The following is a 23,066-nucleotide window of genomic DNA, read 5'->3' as shown; positions in this document are numbered from 1 at the left end:
CAACGGGATGCAGTTCAAGAAGGTCAAGTGCCAGGTTCTGCACTTTGGCCACAACAACCCCATGCAGCGCTACAGGCTGGGGACAGAGTGGCTGGAGAGCAGCCAGGCAGAAAGGGACCTGGGAGTTTGGATTGACAGGAAGCTGAACATGAGCCAGCAGTGTGCCCAGGTGGCCAAGAAGGCCAATGGCATCCTGGCCTGGATCAGGAACAGCGTGGCCAGCAGGACCAGGGAAGTGATTCTTCCCCTGGACTCAGCACTGGTGAGGCCACACCTGGAGTACTGTGTCCATCTCTGGGCCCCTCAGTTCAGGAAGGATGTCGAGGTGCTGGAGCAGGTCCGGAGAAGAGCAACGAGGCTGGTGAAGGGACTCGAACACAAGTCCTATGAGGAGAGGCTGAGGGATCTGGGGTTGTTCAGCCTGGAGAAGAGGAGGCTCAGGGGAGACCTCATCACTCTCTACAACTCCCTGAAAGGAGGTTGAAGCCAGGTGGGGGTTGGTCTCTTCTCACAGGCAACCAGCAGTAGGACAAGAGGGCACGGTCTTAAGCTCTGCCAGGACAGGCTTAGATTGAATATTACGAAAAAATTTTTTACAGAAAGAGTAATCAGATATTGGAATGGGCTGCCCAGGGAGGTGGTGGATTCACCATCCCTGGAGGTTTTTAAGAAGAGACTGGATTTGGCACCTAGTTCCATGGTCTAGTAACCACGGCGCTGTTGGATTAAGGGCTGGACTTTATGTCTCGGAGGTCTTTTCCAACCTGGCTGATCCTATGCTTCTATGATTCTGTGATTTCACGCCACCTGATTCCCACACATCAGATTTACCAACCCAGTCTTTGCTCTTTCATTGCACAAAATATGTGGCAGTGTTTCGGAGGCACCACTCTCACTCTGCTCCCCAACAGCATCACAGGCTACAGATGGGATGGAGTGTGCAATGGCACAGGCTGCCCGCACCCATGCTTCCCTTCTGAATTACAGGTCTGTATGAACTTTTCAAATCCACACTTACATAAGCAACAACTACCAAGATTTATGCAGCAAATATTTGGCAAGGCAATTCTCCCTCTCTTTCTCCCTCTGTCTCTCTCCCTCTCTCGCTCTCTGCCCAGGTGCAGCAGGGTCAGTCCTGGTATGCACTGGTAGGACATGGTAGCATTTCCCAAAAAGCAACAGAAAAGCCTGAAGTCCCAGCAGATCCTCAGTTTCCAGCCTGCCGAGGGTTTGTCTGCGACACAGCTGCAAGGTAAAGGCTGTGAGTCTTCCTGATTTATTCACTTTAATTAAGGGACTGGTAATCCCCCACCTGCCAATTCAAGTCTACCCACATATACATTTACTTGGTTATTTCATACATAAAGCTCTAAACAAAATGTCTTTCTTTTTGTTCCTACTTTTTAATGCATGCAGAGAACTATTCTGTCAAGAACAAAACAAATGCTCCACTAAACCCATCTAAATGGACAATTTGTTTCTTCAGTGCAATCTTTAAGTAATAAAGAAAGAATAAACATAAAATTCTCTTAAGAAATAAAATGAAAACACCCTTAAAAAAACACTTGTCTGAGGCCTAGTAAGATGATAAATGCAGATCAGACATTTACAGAAAAATCTCACTCACTAAATCCATTTTCATAGACAACCTGGAACCAGACCATCTGCTTGTGTAAATCAGCAGCATCCTTATAGTAATTACAGCTATTTACACCAGCTGAGGATCTGACCAGAGCAGCAGGTGAAAAGGGGAAGAGAAAACTCTAAGAATCTGAGAAGGAGCAGGAAGCGGCCTGCGCAATGATAAACTGAACTCACCAGAAACTGAATTAATCAGCTAATAGTGATATGAGAAAAAATTCAAGGTGTGCCTCTCTGACCTATTAAGCATAGTGGAAGAAATAATGGATGCTTTTTATTCACAGTCTGAGCTGGGGAGGGGAAGATTCCTAATTATATCATCACGGATTGAGTGGTTTGATACAAAGGAAAACATTTTATTGTCATCTATTTTTAAACAAATATTAATATGTTATTAATTTTTGACCATTTCCAAATTATCTTCAGTACATAAAAGTAATTGTTAAATTCAGCAAAATCTGTGAATTTTGTTCACTACTTTTCACACTTTTAGTGGTGTTGTAATTTGCTGGGGTCAGGAAGCCAGACTTGAAAGTCTCACTTACACGCACTGGGTACTGGCAAGAGAATGTCAACTCATCAACCAGTGCAAATGAGTATTGTTCAGATGACTCAAATGGAGCTACTCTGATTTACAGTCCCGGAGCTGGGGGTAAGCAGTGAATGCGCAAAGAAGTCAGCAGCTCTTCAGCCAGCCCAAGCAAGACCTCACAGCTCCCTGCCATTGCCAGAGAGCAAAGGAAAATGCTTTTATGTCCTTTACCAGAGTGCAATGATCAGTGTCTTCACCCAGGCAACATAATTCCTGTTACCTTTTTTCCTTTCCTAGTCACACTTTTTGAACAAAATCTCCACTACTTCACAGAGCTAGAACACAGATTTTGAAGTAAGAATTTGAAATTAAAATACATAGGTTACCATTTATAAAATTACTCAGAGGCTATGCCATTTGTGATTTTTTAAAAACTAATATAATCCCTGTTATTGATATAAACATATATATAGTTTCAGAGCCTTATTTCAAAATTCACCTAAAATCTTGTCAATAGCAGAGTCCTGTACACGGTATTTGACTTTGGTGGTTTTCTTCCTCCCCCTCTTGAATCATCTGAAATATTTCCATATGGCTATAAAAAGACTGCTTTTAAGAACCAAGTCCTGAAATAAATGCCAACTAGGAATCAATTAGGTATGTGCTGAGTTCTTCACATTCTTCAAATACACGTTGCTGTTATGTCACGACGCAGAATTATCAACCTTTGAATACTATAGCAATTAGAGAAGAAATTAAAGGGCAACAGAAGTCAGCTCAAAAAAAAAATAAAAATTGGATGAGCTGGTTCCAAAAAGTCAGATTGGCAACAGCACTTTGCTAAAAGAAATACTAAAGGAAAAAAAGTCAAGCAAACTACAGGCTTGAAAAGAGATAAACAATGAAAAGACAAATTTAAAAAAACAGGGATTTATTTTCTTAGGTGAGAATGTACAGAATGGATGTAGGGGTTAATATATTTCTCCCCCAAAAAAGGCAAGAATTCACAAGCTGCACCAACTATTAGATACTAAAAAGCTTGAAGAGAATGACTTTCTACCAAAATGTAACATGTGGCTGATTATGGGGAAGCCTGAAGACTCTTTTTTCTCTCAGAAACTAAAGGAGTAGGAGGCAAAGACTGTCAAAGCACTTGATGTTACCATAAATATCGAGGGTTAGTGAAAGGACATGAAAGGTAGTATTACTCTCCAAATTCAACAGTGGCAGATAAGAGAAGGGAGTTTTCTTGGCTGCTGGAAAAGATAAGAGACATATTAGAGCTATAAATTATTAGTATCATCATAAGAGCAGCAATATTGTTAATATAGAGTTACTTCCAGCAGACTAAGATCAAGACTCTATTATGGCATGTGTTAACAAATGTAATGGTAAGCAGACTGTAGTCCTAGAAGACCATGTATTGAATAAATATCACCAAAATAATCTAAATTACCTTGGGATTCAGATAAAACCTACAATTCAGAGGGACTGGACACTGGATTGCTTTATAAGGAGAATCAATACATTTGTCATTATTCATATTCTTTGTACCCCAAATTGTGGGTAGATCCAAAAATACCACTCGGGCATCACATTTGTACTACAAGTCTGGCAGAACTGTACTCCTTAACTTCACCATAAATCTTCCACCTCTCTTCTTAGGTCCCTGTGAGCACCACACCTTCTTCAGGGCTTTACTCTCACCTTCTGCCCCATCCCACATCCAGGACATCCAAAATACAGACTGATTGGACTCAAATTACTCCTGATTCTGTATTTGTAAGAGATAATAGTCATTTTCTGGCAGATTAAAACTGCTTTTCATCAGACATGCTATGGATTACTGCATACTGTAACAGAAGTCAAAATGTTGATAGTTTGATTCTCTGTGCATGCAGAATTATATATTCACAGTCCTTTTTTTGAGATTCTGCATACACAGCTAAGACACTTCTGCATGCATGCCTCTGGTGATTTTTTTCTTCTAAATGAGTACATCTATGATTAAATTATAATAGTTTTCTACTTAGCATTCTTAATGTTTAGACTGATTGATAGAAGAATATATTTTACTCCCATTACTTGAAAAAGCTCTCTTACTGAAAGTAAACAGTGATTAAAGAAACTATAAACATTGCTTCATTCTGAATTAAAGCTATTTCAGCTACTTCTTTCGTAGAAACTATGGAAAGAAGTGAGGCAGATGGGGCGCTGTTTCTGCATAAAATCTGCTCATGGCACAAATAATTTTTAAGTGTCTTCATATTTTAACAAGAAGTAACACAATTATCAGAATAGGTCTGGATCTCAATATGTTTTACTATGCCCCTCACTTCATTACCAGCATAAATAAAAGAAACCAAGCAGACAGAAACTCAAAAACCCAAACCACAATTAAGTTGCAATTAGTTATTATGAAAGACTGTCTTATTATAATATCCTTTATTCTAGATCCTTCTTGATTATTGCAGAAGACAGCCAGGTGCTTAAGCACATTCCAAACAAAAAAAATAGAAATCTGAACAGAAAAGCCCCCACTGTTCTCGCCAAGCAGAATTAGAGGAGGATAGTATTAGTGGATGTTCATGCAGTCTGTCTCTTAGGACATGATCTTAGTCTTCTTGAACCTATGCTAGTTTCATCAGTAACAGGACTGGGGTTCAATTTTTCATGCTGGATTTTGTTTCTGTGATTCTTTTTTTCCCATCCCTTTTTCATAGTTGGGAAATATGTAAACCATATAAACAGATGAGATTTTGCTACACTAGTTAACATGCTGATCAATCATATCTGCTCCGTGAGCCACCCCTTCCTTCCTCCCCTCCTTCCACAATCACACAAAGAAAACCATCAGACTGTTTGTATATCATTGGTCACAATAAGCAACACATTTCTCAATTCACTCCCCTCTTTGAATATAATAAGGTCTACACAAGGTTTTTGCACCTAACTTAACCGTAGATATACAATTCTAAAAAAACCCCTAAACCTGGTGCTGGTTTCTGCTGTGTAGTGTAAGATCTAGGACAGATGTGCCCACAGCTTCTTGGAAGTCTTCCTCCTGGGCTGGCAAAAGTGCCTGGGGACACCTTCAGTGATGTCTCTTTAAAACACGGCTGTTGCTCTTAAAATGTACTATGGCAGCGATTTGTAGTCCTCAGGATTAAAGGTGTTTCCTGAGCTGGGCACCATATGTTTATGCAAAACTCTTCTGCAAAAGCTGCCATAATGACAACTGGCAGGATAGGAAAAAAACTGGAAAAGGAGCACAAAAAGCTGATCACTGCAACAATGATAAGTGACAGAATATATAAAAAGCAAGTCACTGCATATTCACATCCATTACAGTTTGCCAGTAGGTCTGAGAAATAGGAAAATTTTTAATTAGATTAACTGCATTAAAAAAAATCAAAATGCCTTTGGGCACAAAGTATTTTCATTGATCCTCTCTTTGCTGTGGTCAATTCACATTGGTGAGTTTTGAAAGTGGATTTTTTATGCCAGAGTAGGGAGTGCAGGAAGGGCAGATTAAATACATTCTCCAGATCACTGGGACCAGAGCTTGTCTGCTGGAAGTGAACACCTTGAGGAAAATAGAGAAGGGCTGCAACACTTCTGACTTAAACAACAGGCTTCCTTACTGCATGCCAATGAGATGTTAGGGCTGGAGTCCATTTTTTAAAGAAGTCCATAAGTAGAATCACACCTACTTTATTACAAGTACTTTATAACAGAAATTAACACACATATATTACAAAGCTCTTCTAGCAGCTGTGATGCTGCTGTGCTGTAAAAATGCTTACGAAAGACATCACACTGCTCCCTGCCTTAAAAGCTGCTAATAAAAGCAGACATTATTCTGAAGTACATTCAGAACACGTGGGGGAGCAAAATCAATGCTTGGTCAAACAGACCAAGGAAAACAAATCCTTGGCAAAGTAACTGTGAGTTTCAGACCCCTATGTGCCCTGTTCAAATGCTGTTAAAGTCAACGGAAAAACTCCCTTGGGCTTTTGATAGAATCAAAAACCAAGAAAAAAAAATGAAATGCAAAACCAAAACCTTGACCAAAGTATATTTAAAATGCAAGCAATATACACCTCATATTCTCTGGACACAGTGTTTTAGTATGAAAATCAGATGAAGGTGCACAAGGTCCCTTTAGTTGGTGTACATTCTAGTGAGAGAATTTTGCCAACCATCAAGATTTAAAAAGAAATGTCACTTCTGTTTAATGTTGTCTGAAAGAGCTATAGCTTCTTATATTTAAACATCAAAGGAGTTTAACGTATCCCAGCAAAACTATTAATCTTTAAAGGCAGAATAAAGCTAGTATTATTCAACACAATGAGAGATTGAAGATTTCTCTGCATTATCTTAGACATTATCAGTAGTCTCTGTCCATTCAGAAATAGCAGCACATGCTTAAAATATTGAAAAAAATTGCATTCCAGCAGTGGCAACAGTATGAATGTAATCGACTTTTTACTTTGACTCTTTTGAGGGAAAAAGGCTGAAAAATGGGCCTGTATTTATGGAAAAATCACTGCAAAAGTAGTTGGAGAAAGAAAGAAATCAAAAATGCTAAAGCTTGTCTTCCAAAGTGACATCTGAAGTTGAAAATAAAGATTCAATTACTATTTATAAAGTTGTGTTTTCAATAGACCTTTTCATAAACCTGTAAAGGAACACATCCTCCAGCATTAATCATCAATAACTTGTATTTCACCACTTTTTTTTTTTTCCATTTTTGTGAATGGCTTATCACTAGAAAGTGGTTTTTAAAAACCTATATTAATCTCTTCATTTCTTAAAAAAAACTTCCAACATTTTCTTTAAAAAATACATAAAATACCGGCAAAGAAATTAAAGACAAGGGAAACAGTGGATAGAACTGATACCAAAAATTACTAATCTTGTGTAAGAATTATACACTATGTAAGAGAAAGAACTTTCTCCTCTTCAGGATACAATTTTTTTATGCAATATTCATTCATTTCTGCTAGAGAGAAACCATAAGCAATGCTATTTTGTTCTTCTTAACTCCACTACCAATATGTGAAAATCTTATGCATACCGTTGTCTTACATGTATTTATATTCTGCAACTGCATTTAAATTATTCAGAGCTTTTTTCTTATAACAATCAGGCTCTTCTGCAACATTTTTGATGACATTTTCCACATCTGGATGCTGCAATTATGTTAGAGAAAGAGACTTAAACTGACTAGGGACCCCTAGATCCAAACCTGATTGCACTCTTTCCCGCACCGTTTGCTTCAGCAAAATCTTTGCATAATACCAAATTTCCAGAAATAAAAGTTAACAATTGGGATTAAAAAAATTTGTTGTGACAATCAACAAAATTTATGGAGCACTAAGATAAATAATTTCCCAAAAAGAAAGAATTTCTGCAGAGAACAATCAAGTAGGAACAAAAATTCAGAGCACTATTAAGTTCTTTAACTGTGTTTTATATGCATCACTGATGCAAAAACTAATGAAAACTACTATGAAAAGGAAACTGGATAAGGGAAGACAAGAAAATGAGACTTACTGTTCATGTCTCATAGTTGTTCTTAAAGGTGCTAATACACACTACTAGTAATACCCAGACAAGTCTCGGGAAACACAAGACTATCCTTATTCAGAAAGTTCATCACTGAAGATGGAATAATATAGCATGAGGAAAAGAAGTAAAATTTGGGATCCCCATTCTCAAACCTCACTGAAGAGGTGTTTTCAGGGTAGTTTTGTGACAACAGGCAGCAGTTAGCTACCTAATAAATAAATAGCAAATCATTATCTAAATCTATGATTTACAGGTCATAATCACGTCATTAAAAAAAGGAAATAGAAAAATGGGGACAAAGGATAAATATTGATATGTATCCAATAATCAACAAATACATTATTGTCAGACAAAGAGTTCACAGATGATAAAACCGAAAGAGAGCATCATAAACATATAGGCTCTAGTCCATAGCCAAAATATACTAGGTTAGAAACAATGGTTCTGCAAACAGCAGAACAAATGAAGATTAGTTACCTACTCTCTTTTTTTTGCTCAACTTCTGAACTGAATTATGCTGAGATATTCTGTTATCTCCGCCTTTCTTCTTACAAGTCTTACCTCATAGCATTTGGTAACATCCTAAAGATCACTCCAGCAAAGAGGTCTTAGAGATGTTATGGCTGCAGTGTTTCACTGATCTCTTCAAGGCCATGCAGTAAAGCACTGGCAGAATCGGTAGAATAACCTAACATGATCAGCAAGCACCTGACCTTCCAGAGCTCATGGTGAGCATTTTCCCAGGCCATTCCCACTCTCAGTTTCAGACTGAGTGTCTTAATAAGAGGGATCAGAGAGATCTATGGGAACCAGATGATACCAAAATTGCCTTTCCTAAACCTTTAGTGTGAAGATTAGAGACCAGGAGATAACTGACAAAATGTGTATATGTATATATACGTGTATGTATATACATATATTTGGGGTAACCAATACCTGCACATGGGAAAGAGATATGGCACTTTGACTACTTACTGGGAAACATTAATAACTTAACACAGAGGTATCTGCCAGCTTGATTCCAGCAGCAGTATGAAGCGTATGTTCATGAATCTGATTTCTTCTGGACAACTCCAGGGATAAGGAGCAAAACTAATTAAAATGACAACAAAAAAGTAATGGAATTATTTCTCCACTAAATTCAGGTATGAATTTAATTCTCCAAATGCTGTGTCAATGCTGCACTCTGAGAAGGATGTAACCAGATCTCAGGGGCTGTACATGGTATTTAAAGTATCTTTCAAATAAGTAAAATAATGAATGGAAAAGGAATGCAGAGAAAGGCGTTCTCAGCTGCATTAATTTCTAACTCTGTCTTTTACCAAAAATTTTTATATAACAAAGCAGTTAACATCTTTTCTTCAGTTTCATCCAGTGTGACAGCATATTTATGTGTTTCACAGGTATGAGAATCATTACTTATCATCATTCATTATCGATACCAACCACTTCTCCTCTACTCTGCTTTGAAAGTACACACATACCAAAAAAGTAGAAAAACAGATCAGCAATTATATCAATTTATTCCACTTTGAATCCTAAGCATTGAAAGGAGCACATTTGTCAATGCTCATTCAGTTGATGGAAAAGGTCGATGTGTACAGAAGGAGCGGTTGCTAACAAAATATTGTCTAATCTTTCTGTCTTAGGTAGTTTTAATGTATCCTTCATATGGAACCTACATTTAGAAAAATGGAATGTTCAGCTTAACAAAACAGTGCAATTAGAATATAAGATAAAGAAAGGAGGGTTAGAATAAACAATCTAACAGTTTTGGTGGCAACATTGCAAAGTTTTGTGCAATCTAGACAATTACTTAAAACAGCAGTAGTAGCAGCAAATGTGCAATAAACATGTTCATTAGTGTGAGGGGAGGTTTTGTTTGAAGTCTTTTTCATGAGGGTTTTTTTTTTCTCCAAACTGTCCATTTAACATTAATAAAGGAAGGCCTAGGTGAAAAGTTTCTGTCCATCTTTTTTATAACCCCCCTTTATGTTTTGAAAGGTTACAGTAAGGTCTCCCCTGAACCTTCTGTTCTCCAGGCTGCAAAACCCCGGCTCTCTCAGCCTGTTTTCACAGGAGAGGTGTTCCACTCTCTGATCATTTTCAGGGCCTTTCTCTGGACTTGCTGTAACAGACTCATGTTTTTGTTTTTCTTTTTTGGGCTCAGGGCCTCAAATCTGGATGCAGTACTCTAGGTGGAGTCTTACCAGAGCAGAGCAGAGAGGGAGAACCACTTCCCTCGACCTGCTGGCCACACTTCTTTTGAGGCAGCCCAGGATATGACTAACTTTCTGAGTTGTGAGTTCATCCTGCCAGGTCATGGTCAGTTTTCATCCACCAGTACCCCAAAGTCCTTCTCTGCAGGGCTGCTCCCAATAGTTTGTAAATTTAACCTGACACTGTTTGTGTTGGATTCCATCTGGTCAGAGTAACCTCCTCTTCTTTTTTCATTCTCACAGCATAAGGACAAAGAAGATGTCCAACTATATCGATGGTAGAGGATAAGACTAGTTTTTCTCTGGGGAGTGTGACCGAAGCAAATTCAGGATTGGGATGTGAACATGCTGACGAGGGTCAAATCTTTGCTGCCTGAAAATAAGGCACGTCACTAAACCTGTCACACAGGCTCCATTTATATTCAGTGAATTCAGAATCAATTAAGATGTTTATCTGCTGGCAGGAGCAGCTGAGTCTCACTTTGGTATGCCCATCATTTGATACGAGGCAATTCTCACCTTGAAGTAGGAGGCTGCAAGGAAGTGCATGGGGCTGTTGCTTTCTCTAACTCCTCTCTGGGGACTCTGGGGACCACCTATCCCCCTCCACTGAGGACCTGCTCACACCTAGGCAAGGACAAACAATTTTCTTTGCTTCAGTCTCCCTCATTACAGCTCAGTTCCTTGACCAAGACCACCATTGCATCTGATATGACTGAGAGGGCCTCGGACCTCAGAGACTGCTGCCACAAGGTTTAATCAGCTACCAGAATTTAATATCAACTCTATAATGACAGCAAGTCAGATCTGAGGAAAAATTAATCAGCTTCCTGGTCTGTCTGCCCTGCTGTCAATGTGCTGCCCTCACTGGAGTAACAGGGGTTTCTCACACAAGAATTGAAATGAATGGTTTGTATTAAGTTTTAGTAAGAGGCAGAGACATAAACTACCTCAGCAGTGCTTTGATCACGCCTAACTGGGGATGACAGAAATTTTAAAAAGATTCACTGTTCCTTTTGTTTTGGACAAGACCACGTTTCAACTTTTTTTCCTCCTCTTGGCTAACTCAAAACGAGAGACATAGCACTTGTGCCTGCAATAAACATTTAACATAATCTGTTACAGGCACTTGACAACACTGACAACTTTACCTGACTTTGTAGAAGTGTGTTGTTTATGCCTCCTTTCCAAAAAACAGAAGGTTTGATTATGCGTTCTCACCTATTAGCACAACCTTGGATACTGCAGGTTCCTTACCCAAACCCTTGTTCCTTACCCAAACCCTTGTTCCTTACCCAAACCCTCCTCAAACTAGCATAGCTTAAGAAGAACAAAGAGGTTAAAACCAGTAGGGGGTGATTTATTTTTTTTTCTCTGCCACCATTTGGTGCTGCTGTGGCATCACAAACCTTGGCTCTTTGTCTCATTTTTAATAAAGATAAATGTGATGGCATGCCCCAATGCTATGTGATCACTCTTTACATAAGAAAAAAAACATCGGCATATATTTCAATTTCATGAGACAAAGTGCCTAGTTCATCTAAAATCTCTCCTGGGATGTGTATCAGAGTTACCCTGCCCTGCAATATCCAGCTGTAGATAAAGCCCCTGAGCACTTACACAGGTTAGAAACAGACCTAAATGAGGTACACACAAAAAAAGGACCCCCACCATCAGTGACCTCTGCTGTTTGGGTTTAATGGTAAGAGTGTGATTTCCAACTTCATGCTGCCAGCTTTGGGTATTCTGAGTACTATGATTTGGGAGTCAGGAATCTGTAAGGAGTGAACCAGAGACCTCAAATGCTGTAGCAGCCAATGATGCATGGGCACATGCTTCAGTTCTTGTGCTGGAGGTAACACACTTCACATAGGGCTGCAAATCACCCACCACTTGGAGAGGGAGGAGTAGAGTGTAGCACTGCCTCCTGAGCAGTCACTTCCTCCTCCTGGGCACTGGTAAATACCATGCTTCCCCTACACAAAACATCAATATTCTTCACTACTCAGTCAGCTGGATGTCATAGAAAGCACATGCAGCCTTGTGTTTCCCATGGAAGCCCTGAAGTGATTGCGACGAAAGTCTTCTTCAGCCTTGACCAGGAGATGCTCCACGTGGCTGCAGTCACAAAGACTCCGTGGAATATCCACTAAGCACAGACAAACACACAGCTTTTCTGTTGGGTGTGTGTAGGAGGGGCACAACAAAACCTGCTTTTTTTTTCAGAAATTCAGCCCCTCATCCACACCACCAACCACCTGACAGATTTCAAGTTTCCATCAAAACAGAGAGAAGTTACAGATACTCAAAAAAAAGTCATCACATTTATCAAGATCAGAAAACAAACATTTTCTTCTCCAATTTTATTCTCAGAACTTCCTGAAATTTTCTGGTCATCATTTTCCCAGAGAAAATAATTAAAATAATATGGCTCAGGGCAGATATTCATCTTGGAAAAACTTAGCCCAAGCTGTCAAAGTGTACCACAGCCATTAATCTTGGGGGGAAAAAAAAAAAGAAAAAAAAAAAAAGGGAGTGAATGAAGTCTTCATCTTCATAAGAGATGTTATTCTTAAGGGTGCTTAATGGGACTGTGAGCGGACCTGAGCTGACCTGATCCTTCCTTCCAAAACATGCCCCTGCATGGTGGGTGGTGTGCCAGCAAGCCCTGGAATGTGCTGAGGGGTTGCTGTCCCTGGGGGCATGGTGGTCAGCACCTGAGCTCTCTCTCCAAGCACAGAATTAAAAAGATAAGCTCAAGGCCACGGTAGTTAATCAAGTCCAGCTTTAAAGGCAGATGGATATGAGCAGTAATTCTCCAGATATTTTTTAACAGCAATATAAATATTTGTCAAGGAGCTTCCCTGATTCATCTCTACCATAGACCCCATCTGCTTTGGTGTGACACAAGGGTTTATCAGCACTCCTCCTGGAAAAGTGTGTAACTGTGTCATGGCTCATCTCCAGTAATACACACAGACCCTGAAAGACTCACAATAAAACTTTAATCTCATATCTCATAGTACACTTGTTTTTCCCCTCAACTTTCCTTATTCCCACTCACCTTTTCTCTACTCATAAACACACGCAACTCATGAATGCAATCTTGTATAAACTTTAAAAAATAAGCATTTAAAAAATGCTGATCATATTATGATATTCAGATTTCTCAGATTAAAACTGAATAAAATGAGCACACATCCACATAGAAAAAAGGAGGTGAACACAGGTACTCCCAGATAATACAATTTTAACTGAAAGATGCCTTCATATTTCGCTCCTGCAAGAATATAGTTCTAAATGTTATAAGTAGAAAAACCTGCATTACTAATATACCTTTTTGAAACTCTTCAGTCACTGATGCTTTTGCCCCTGAAGGTCAATCATTTAAGAAGACAATATTTTGTCTTTTCAGAGCACTATATATCACAAACAGCGTTGAAGAAAGAACTTCACTGAAAGCCCTTGATGAAACATTCCTCTGAAAAAACCCAAAAATCAATAAAATCTTTGAAGTGTTGTTCTGAAGTACAACCGGTGTCATTTTCTGATGTGCCAGCATAAAACTCACTTCTGAGAAATTTTTGCAGAAAGAAATAAGTAGGATTTGTCTTATATGACAGGAAAGCCACAATAAAATCAATAGAAAATGTGTACCATCTTTTAGATAAATGCAGTAAACAATTCCAAAAAATTAATGACAGACAAATTCTCAAATTCAGTGAGGTATGTGTTCCACATCTACCTGGAATTTTGGACTGGGAGAAGAGAGACCTGAGCTCCCTGTTCCCAGGATTCTGACAATTGTCTTGGAAAGAGAGTTGAAGGGGTCTGCTGGTAGTGCCTGCCCCTGCTTTCCCACCAGCACTGGTGTGGCTCAGGAAGACGACACACATCCCAAGCCCACAGCAGTCTGCTACAGCAGATGTGAAAGTCAGTCTGTGCTTAATAAACGTCAGGTTTTACCAGCATGCATCATTACTGTTAATTGTACTTGAGCTCAGCAGGGCCCATGCCCATATCGCACAAAAGCAACAAGTTAGTTTGTACAAAAGCTAACAAGCTTTAGCTTCCACATGTGCAAAAGCACATTGCGTACTTGGCACAAACCCAAGGAAGTTGTAGAAAGGTGAGGGTCAACCCCTCCCCCAGACAACTAGTAACAGGGCAAAAGGAAATGGAGTTAAGCTGCACCAAGAGAGATTTAGGTTGGACATTAGGAAGAATTTCTGCACTGAAAGAGCTTCCAAGCATTGGAATGGGCTTCCCAGGGAAATGGTCAAGTCACCATCCCTGGAGGTGTTCAAGAAACAACTGGACATGGCACTTAGTGCTATGGTCTAGTTGGCAAGGTCTTTCTCAACCTCAGTGATTCTATGAATCTGTGATTTGCGCCAATGACCTCCTTAGGTATTTATTCTACCCTTCACTAGAGTGCTATGATATTTATGGAATTGTATAATTCTAATTAATCCTAATCAATAACTAATAATCACAAAGTCCACACAGGCTAGTAGAGCGATTGGGAATCACTGATAGGGCTGCAAAAGACTTTGTCATCCTTTCTTACATAAAAATTGTTAAGATACAATGTGCGATTCAATGTGTACAGCTCACCATTTCTCTTCAGAATTTCAGTAACATCTTCCCCTGTTTCCAGGACTATTGCATCACTTAAAGGATACTCATAAGCATCAAAGTAATGTTTCAGCTAATTCAAATATCACATTTTTATGTTGCATTGGTAAGAAATGTTGTTGACTTAAGATGGTATTTTTTGTTCATGTCTCCACCTTAAGAAGTTTTCACACAGTTGTTCTTCTTCTTTTTTCTTTTAAAACCATAATTTTTTATGCGTTCAAGCATCTTTGTGAGATTGCTATTCAAAAGACACTCCTGGAGTGAAGGTTAAAAGAAATTAGAAGATGAGACTTGTGCCATTTTCTCACAAGCATCCATCAAAAGATGAACAAATCAAATACTCTGAACACTTCCAAGGGACTGTGGGCAATGCCCACAATGCCCCTAAGTACAGACCACTGCCCTGTCTGTGTCTTGCAGCTCCTGCCTCTGAAGCCTCCTGCTGAAGAGCTGCTTCCACTCCCCCTTTGGTGTTCCACATCTTTTTTTTTTATTTTAAAACATAATTCAGCACCACTCCCACGCTGAAACAGTCTGTGCAACCTCAGAATTAAATAATTTGCAGTACACAAAGACACTGGCAGCATCAACATGTCAGTGACACACCAGGCTTACAACAAAACACAAAGCGTCCCTCCCTCAAGCCAGAGTCATGTCACTCTGACTTCAGGCAAACATTAATGTTAGGAACTATTAACTTTGCTAAGTTAATTATGCATTGAGTGTTATTCTTGGAAATATTTTTGTTTGTAATCTTGCATTGTATAATGTTATACTCAGAATTCTATGTTTTTCAGAATGGTGTGGAATCAGACTTTGAACACAATCATTACAAAACCAGAATAGCCATCTTTATATTTCCTCATTTTGGAGATAAATAATTGCAAATAGTAGAGAAGAAACAGATAGGCAATCACAGAGAATCAGATATGGTCTCTGCTTAAATTGTTGCTGACTCATGTCACCAAAACACCACTTTTGCCAAAAATGAGACAACATCCCACTCTTCCATAAGCTATGAAATGTCATGCAATCAGATAAAATGATAGGAATTATGCTGATATTATCATAAAATCTCAAAGTTTTAAATTATGAATGTCCTAATGTCATGACTACCAAAATAGTACAGGGCTAATTTGTAAAAGAGAAGTGTCCACACAGGCATTCATGGACCTAGTAAGATCTCCAGGGTCATGCAAGTGGCTTTCAGTACCTTCTAAATGATCTTTAAATGGCTAATCTTTTAATGATCTCTAAATACCTTTTACAATCTTTTGCATTATTAGAGGGTCCTGACATGGTTAATTGACAACAGCTATTCTGAAGTCACGTGAAAGACCTCTCAATATCCCCATTCCCGTTCATCCATAATAATAGGTTCCAAACTGCACTAACAGATTTTGTGCCTCAGAACAGTTCCTAAAATGTTCAAAATAATCAGTGTGATTACTCTCCAGGTACATACATGTTTGGGTGATATAGGGGATCTCAGTGTCTTTTACCCCTTTTCATTCTCCTGTGAGGCACAAACCGTCTGGATGTCTTCATTAATATATTGCAGGTCACTAACAGATGCCAGGAAATGCAGCCTCAAGTGAGAGGGAAACAAACAAATTTTCTGAGACATTGGCAATTAGTTTTGAAAGATTATGTATATCTAGCAGGCTTCCAAAAAAAAGAGGAAAACGAAAATGTTGCCTCTGTCTTTCAAAAATAGAGGTAACAAGTACCCAGACAGCAAAGCAATGTGTCTCTGGACCTTCCAAAGGCAGGCAGCCAAGTCCCTAGCCCTCTAAACCCACTGAGTCAACATACTACTTGAGTGTCCTGCTGAAGGAGTATTAGAAGAGCAGAAAACTGCTAAACTACTCACGGGGCAGTGACCAAACTGTGACATGGAAGAACAGCCTCTTTCTGCCTCATGTCTGCTTTTGTAAAAAACAATGGAGAACCTGAAAGTTCATTTGCAATGTAGAAAATCACATCCGAGTGGAACAATACTATCTCCCCAAGAATAATGCTCCATGTGAAGCGCTTGGTTTTGTTTTTAACTCATTTAATAATTTACAAAGAAGACTACCAACGATATACCTAACCAGAATTTTACCTTATCAGGTGACAGAAACCCACAAGTGTGTCACTGAGAACCATATGTTACACATAGCTGGCAATTCCTCTGCTTATAAATCTGATGCTGCCTTTTAAGAGCCCTTGCTGAAGTCATGTGATGAGGCTGTTACTTCATGACTGAATAATGCAGTTTTATGGCTTGTAAATTCCGTACTGAATGGCTTGATGTGAACTTGTGGAAAATAGAGAGAGGTAGAATGGTTGAAGAAAACTGCTGCAGAAATCTGCCATCCCACTGCCCAGAGGCAACTTCACATTCTCTCTTACCAAAGGCTGAGTCTGCAGCTTCAGAAGGCACTAGAGATTTGAAAAATATTTCAGGATGCATGACAAAAATTGTGCAATGTGTTTTGCTTCTGTTTCCCGCATTGGTTTGAGAGTAGGAAGAGGGCATTCAGAGGCTGTGCTGACTGTGTTTGGTTCATCAAGTAACATTTGGCTCTCTAAAGTTATTTCAGTAGACCTGACATTGCTGCAGGTCAGATCTGAGCCTCTGGATTTTCTTGGCTTGTAAAAGTACTCTTTATTAAAGTTTCCTTTCATAATAGGAAACTAAGGTCCTGGAAAAAATACTAGCAGAAAACCTCAAACTATTTATAAGGAAAAGTAAATGCTTTATTGCAAAAAAGTAAAGAATTGAAAGAGAAACTGCAATACAGCATTGCAGCATAGAAATGCACGAAATTGAATGGAGTATTACAGCATAATAGAGAGAAGAATTCAGAGAAACATGGCAAAGAAAACTACAAAGTATAAAACATTAAACTGTATTTCTATGGTACATATTAAACACCAGGGTACATCGAGGCACACATATTCACATATGCCTAAACAAGAGTTTGGAGAAAGTTATTTCTGTCAATTAAAGGCAGATTTTTCTGTCAGCAGGGCTGAAGTGGTCATTTTATTCCCTGCCAAACTACAGATTGCTTTGAAAGAAAAAAAGATTTCTTTTCTATTATGATGACTCTAAAACAGTTACAGCTGTGTAACAAAACAGATGTGGGACGGCAGAAGTGGAGGAAAGTTCACTGGATCAAATGTAAAGGAAATAATTTTGAGGCAATGCGCTATTCCAGAACTTGGAGTCAGTGCAGAAATGCTGAAATCTTTAGTGTGGACTCCCCCTTCCCAATGGCACGATCTGCTGACAAATGCACATGATGTTGAATTGTATCCCCTTGTGCCTGGAAGGCACTGATGCTGCGTGTGCTGCTGTGATGCTTTGAATCTTAATGCTGCCCTACCACAAGAAGAAATGGACACAGGGATCCTTATTATGATGGCATCCTGCCCCTTCCTCATATAATTTTCTTCACCTTTTTTATTTTCTGCAGTCAAATTGGATATCTGTAAACGAAGAAAAGCAGTCTTCCCTTTCCATTTTCCATTATCTTGTTGGGTGTACCCCATATATTATACAGAATACTTATTCACTGTATAATCAGAGTACTTATTCACAGTTAACACTCCGGTCACTGGAGCTCAAGGAAACATATCTGAGCTATCTTAAATTAGCTATCTCAGTACCAATAGCAGGCTAGCTATCCTAACACAGAGCACAGCACAGCATGCCGAATATTGCAGCGGTTTGAAAGTTACCACAGGTATTTCTAAGAGACCTTCAATCTCAGCAGCATTTGCAATAAGGGGCTCTTATTTTTTCATATTTATCATAACTATTATAAGTTCAGAAAAGAAGAATGGAGGATAATGAAACAGAAAGAGAAGGAGGGATGAAAACCAACATGAACTAGCTGAAGGAAGAAAACGAAAAACAGACTCCTTCATCCCTTAAGTCATTCAGGTTATTAAGTAGCATTTTTACCATATTACCATATAAAACAATCTTTTGGCCTAGGTCTGCTCAAATTGAAGTCAACAGCTAAAAAAATAAAGAACCCCAAACAAACTAAATGAGATGACACTATCAGGTACAGAGACTTTCCAGGGCTGGAAAATACATAGAAATGTGATGACAAATGCTAGAAAATTTGAAAAGTCATTACTTTGACTAAAGCTTAGGACCCTGAAAGAAATTAAATTTGCAGTTATGTAATTATCTCTTACACATTTGCTGGAATTTTCCCAGGAAAGCAAGAAAGCTCATGCTTGCTTTTGCATGTGAGAGGGATGTAGTCCTGATCAGTAGGATGGAGGGATATGAAGGAAGTCCCCAGGTATGATGCAAGCAACATCTAACACTACTGTTTATTTCTTCAAGATAAGGACATTTCCAAGTTATTAATGCTGTGAAATTGCCCACATTTGGAAGGTCATATAAAGCATCATATATACAACAGAAAGAAGATCAGCAAAATAACAACTCAACTTACAAAACAAACTTTGAAATCTCTTACTGGTAAGTCTTGGTTGACTTAAACCACTGAGTGACCCAGTGTTCTGGATCAGAGATCTTCACACAAGGGAGTATACATAGAAAGATGAGCTGTCAGTCAGTTATTTCTAATCCTGTTTTGAGACTTAAAGAAATATTCCTCCTGATGCATTTTCAATATTTCTTGCATTTAATCTTCATTTTCACCTGGATTGTTTCCCAGATAATTCATCTGATCCACATATTATGAAGCCAAGAATTACCAGAATATACTACAAAGTATCTGAAATACTTGAACGATAATGATACCAGAAAAAGTTGTTTGAGTTATATCCCAAAACTTGCACAAAGCCTCAAAACTTGTGTAAACCTACATTAAACTGAACAGTCTTCTCATTCCAGTGGATTACCACATGTCAAAGGTCTTGTACAACTGAAGTAGAGATATGGAATAAAAATGAGACCAAAAGCCAAAGTCTATCATAAAAGATTTGGTTTTAAAAAGAAATATTGCTATAAATACCCATGAAAAGAATTCCTGGCAAGTACTCACCAGAGGGAGTGCCACAGATCTAGGAAGAGATACTAAAGACGAATGTTGAAGCATAATTTTCTAGGAGGGATCAGATTTTTTTCTCTCTGTAGCCTCTAGAGACAGAAAGTGAGTTTGATCATGTAAAAAGACTGTGATCAAAAGCTTGGATCGTCATAAAAGTGCTCGAGGGGAAAGGGATGATATTGACTAACAACATTTACTGTTGTACCATGGTCTGCACAGCTTCTTATTAATAACAAATTTACTTACCTGAATATATCCAGGTAATATTCAAATATTGTCCCCAGCTCCACCAAAGCCACTCAACTGAGGTCCATGAGTTCAGTCAGATGCAGAAAAACCCAGGATTATGTCACTTAGTGTAATCTACTACTTATGAACCATGCTAACATCTACTTGCAATAAAAGAAATATATGGAAATATCTAAATAGGCTGTTAGTGGTTAAATTTTTATATAAAATTATCTTTCCCTTTTGGAGAAATTAGTCTTTTTCAAACTAATGCAGTATATTCATGGATGACTATCTATGTCCTCAGAGAACAGTAACATTAGAAATAATTATGAACCACCTTAATTATCTAAAGCTGGTTTTCCACCCACTTAAGTTTTTAGTCTATTACTGTGCTAGCCAACTGAGAAGTGACACGCTGACAGTAAGGAACTGATTATATCACCACCAGCATTTTCTGCAAAAACTAAGAGTCAAACACTGGCTTGTCCTTGGGAAAGAATGCAGGTCTAGGAAAGAAAGTGGACCTAAACCTGGTAAAAGCAGTATTAGATGGAAGAATTGAGGCATTTCTCTTCCCAAAGCCAGATTTCAGGAAGACATTCCCATATTGGTACAGGTAAAAGGTCAGAAAGAGATCAATGTGACAAGCACATACAAAAGACAATAGAACCAACTTAACTTCTCTGCAGTATGAGGGAACAAAACTATGATTTTTCTTATGTCCTTAAATTTAATATATCTTTAAAAGGGATTTTCAGAAAGAATGGTAGTCATGTGTTCCACATTCAAAGCCAGATTGCCTCCAAATCATGCTAAAAATTTTAGCCAAGAGTAACTATACTGTGGCTCTGCTACTATAGGTGCCACTGCATAGAATTATAGGATAATACTTAGTGAATGAGAGAAGGAATGTTCATGCCATGGCATCTACAAAAACAGAGTAGGTCACAGTACAACTCTTCTGGACCAAGACTTGTGGAATGGTGATGTGAACTTTCACTCATTCAAGAAAAAAAAATAATGTAACAAAAAAGGTACCAATTATTTGAGAAAATGTAACTCACTTCACAGATAAGCTTTAAAACTCTTATGTTTGAGGGTTACTGAGTTATGTCCAGCTCTGCTGGACTTGATCTTTATCAACAAGAAATGATGAGAGAGGCGAAGGCCAGTAGCAGTCTTGGCTGCAGGCCCATGAAATGATGGAGTTCAGGCTACTGAGAAGATGGAACATGGCAAGCAGTAGGATGACAGACCTGGACTTCAGGAAAACAGACTTTGGCCTGTTGGAGGATCTGCTTGGAAGAACTCCATGGGATACCATCCTGGAGCAAAGAGGGGCTCAAGAGCAGGTTGACTTTCAAGGATCACCTCCTCTGAGTTCAAGACTGGTCCATTCCTAAAAAGCAGGAAATCAAGCACAAGTGTCAGGCAGCCTCCATGGATGAATAAGGTCCTGCTGACTGAACTCAAACATAAAAAGGAAGCATACAAGATGTGGAAGAAGGGACAGGAGAAATGTAGAAACAGCCTGAGCATTCAGGGATGGGGTTGGGTAAACCAAAGCCCATCCGGTGATAGGCAATAAGAGTTTCCACAAGTATACCCACAACAGAAAGAAGACTAGAGAAAATGCAAACCTACTGGTGAATGAGAATGGAGACCTGCTGACAAAGGGCAAGGAAGCAACTGCATTTTCCATTTGTAAACTGATGAAGTAGTATGGTCAGTCTTCGCGAACGAAGATTTGGGAAAGGTCATTAACCCTTCGAGCCTGCGCAGTGGATTTTTTAGGTGAGACACAGTGTGCGCTGAACTGAGCCCACCCTTTAATCCTGAGGTTCATCTGCCAGGGCCGAGAGAGCTTGGACGGTGGCAGCGAGGTCCTCAGGATGTAGGTTTGTTTAGAGTGACCTTCTCTTAGATGGATGGCCTTACAGGGCTGAAGAGCTCCATCTGCCCGGAGGGGTTCCCTGACCGAATCGAACCCGGGCCACGGTGGTGAGAGTGCTGCACCCCAACCACTAGACCACCAGGGGGCCCCACTGATGAAGTATACATTAGGTAAATGGACAGTGAGTTGGACTGAAAACTCTTAGGCTTGCAGGGTTATGGTCAATGACATGAAATCCAGACTAGGCTGAAAGCCAGTCAGTAGTAGTGCACTCTGTAAGTTCACACTGGGATCTACTAAATACTGTTTAGCATCCTCATTAATTACCTGTATGGTGGAAAAGAGTGCATCCTCAGCAAGTTCACAGATGCAAAACTGGGAGGAGTGGCTGATACATCAGATGGATATGCTGCCATTTAGAAGGATCTCAAGAAGATGGAGAAATGGGCTGACAAGGACCTCATAAAACTCAGTAAACTGAAATTACAAGACCTGTATCTGGGAAGGAATAATACCAAACACCAGGACAGACTGTGATCAAACAGCTGCAAAGCAGCTCTTCAGAGAAGGATTCGTGAGACCTGGTGAACACCAAGTTCAACATATGCCAACAAGGTGTTCCTGTGACAAAGGCCAACAGCCTCCTGGGCCCCATCAGGCAGAGCACTGCCAGCAGGTGGCCCTGCCCCTCTGCTCAGCACTGCTAAGACACATCTAAAGTGCTGTGCCCAGTTCTGGAGTCCTTAGCATAACGGAGACATGGACATACTGAGACAGTCCAGGAAAGGTCCACAAAGATGAATAAGGTCTTAAAGCATCTGTCATATGATGAGAAGCTGTGAGAGCTGCTGCTGTTGAGCCAGAGAAGAAAAAGCTCTGGGGGATCTTATCAATGTATATAAATACCTGGTGGGGGTGTAAAGAAGATGGAGTCAGAGTCTTCTTATTAGTGCGCAAAGAAAAAGAGGTAATGGGCACAAACTGAAATCCATGGAATTTCATTTAGACATCATAAAACCCACTTATTTAGTCTTAAGAATGGTCAAATCATATAAAGGGTTTCCCACAGAAATTGTGGAGTTTTATCCTTATAAATATTCAAAATACAACTGGTCACAGTCCTAGGTAACCTATTCTAGTTGACCTTTTGAGCACTGGAGTTGGCCTTTATAACTTCCAGAGATGCCTTTGGGCCTAAGCTATTCTGTGACTATGTGATTCTGTTTTTCCTAGTATCCTGATACTTGGCTTCCTACAGTGTGAAAATACACAGCATTTTAAGCGTACAACAGCAAAAAGTGCATATA

The 23,066-nt window shown here is 39.3% G+C and overlaps 1 protein-coding gene across 5 annotated transcripts in view; it reads right to left on the bottom strand.

Annotated features, from left to right (window-relative positions):
• Positions 1 to 23,066, bottom strand: part of PDGFD (platelet derived growth factor D) — a 149,076-nt gene that overhangs the window by 80,083 nt on the left and 45,927 nt on the right. The window contains exons 1-2 of one of the 5 annotated variants that reach the window (XM_051779861.1): positions 10,486 to 10,574; positions 8,723 to 8,839 (exon numbers count right to left, since the gene is read on the bottom strand). The exons of the other annotated variants lie outside the window; for them this stretch is intronic. Of the exons in view, the coding sequence (XP_051635821.1) occupies positions 8,723 to 8,732 (10 nt within the window). The 5' untranslated portion in view covers positions 8,733 to 8,839; positions 10,486 to 10,574. Of the gene's footprint in view, positions 1 to 8,722; positions 8,840 to 10,485; positions 10,575 to 23,066 lie in introns of those variants that run through there. 5 annotated transcript variants of the gene reach the window in all.

This window comes from Manacus candei, unplaced genomic scaffold (assembly GCF_025592945.1).
Source record: "Manacus candei isolate 608988 ecotype Guabito, Panama unplaced genomic scaffold, ASM2559294v1 h1tg000014l, whole genome shotgun sequence".
NCBI classification, from domain to species: Eukaryota; Metazoa; Chordata; class Aves; order Passeriformes; family Pipridae; genus Manacus; species Manacus candei.
This window is presented reverse-complemented; position numbering and strand designations above follow the sequence as displayed.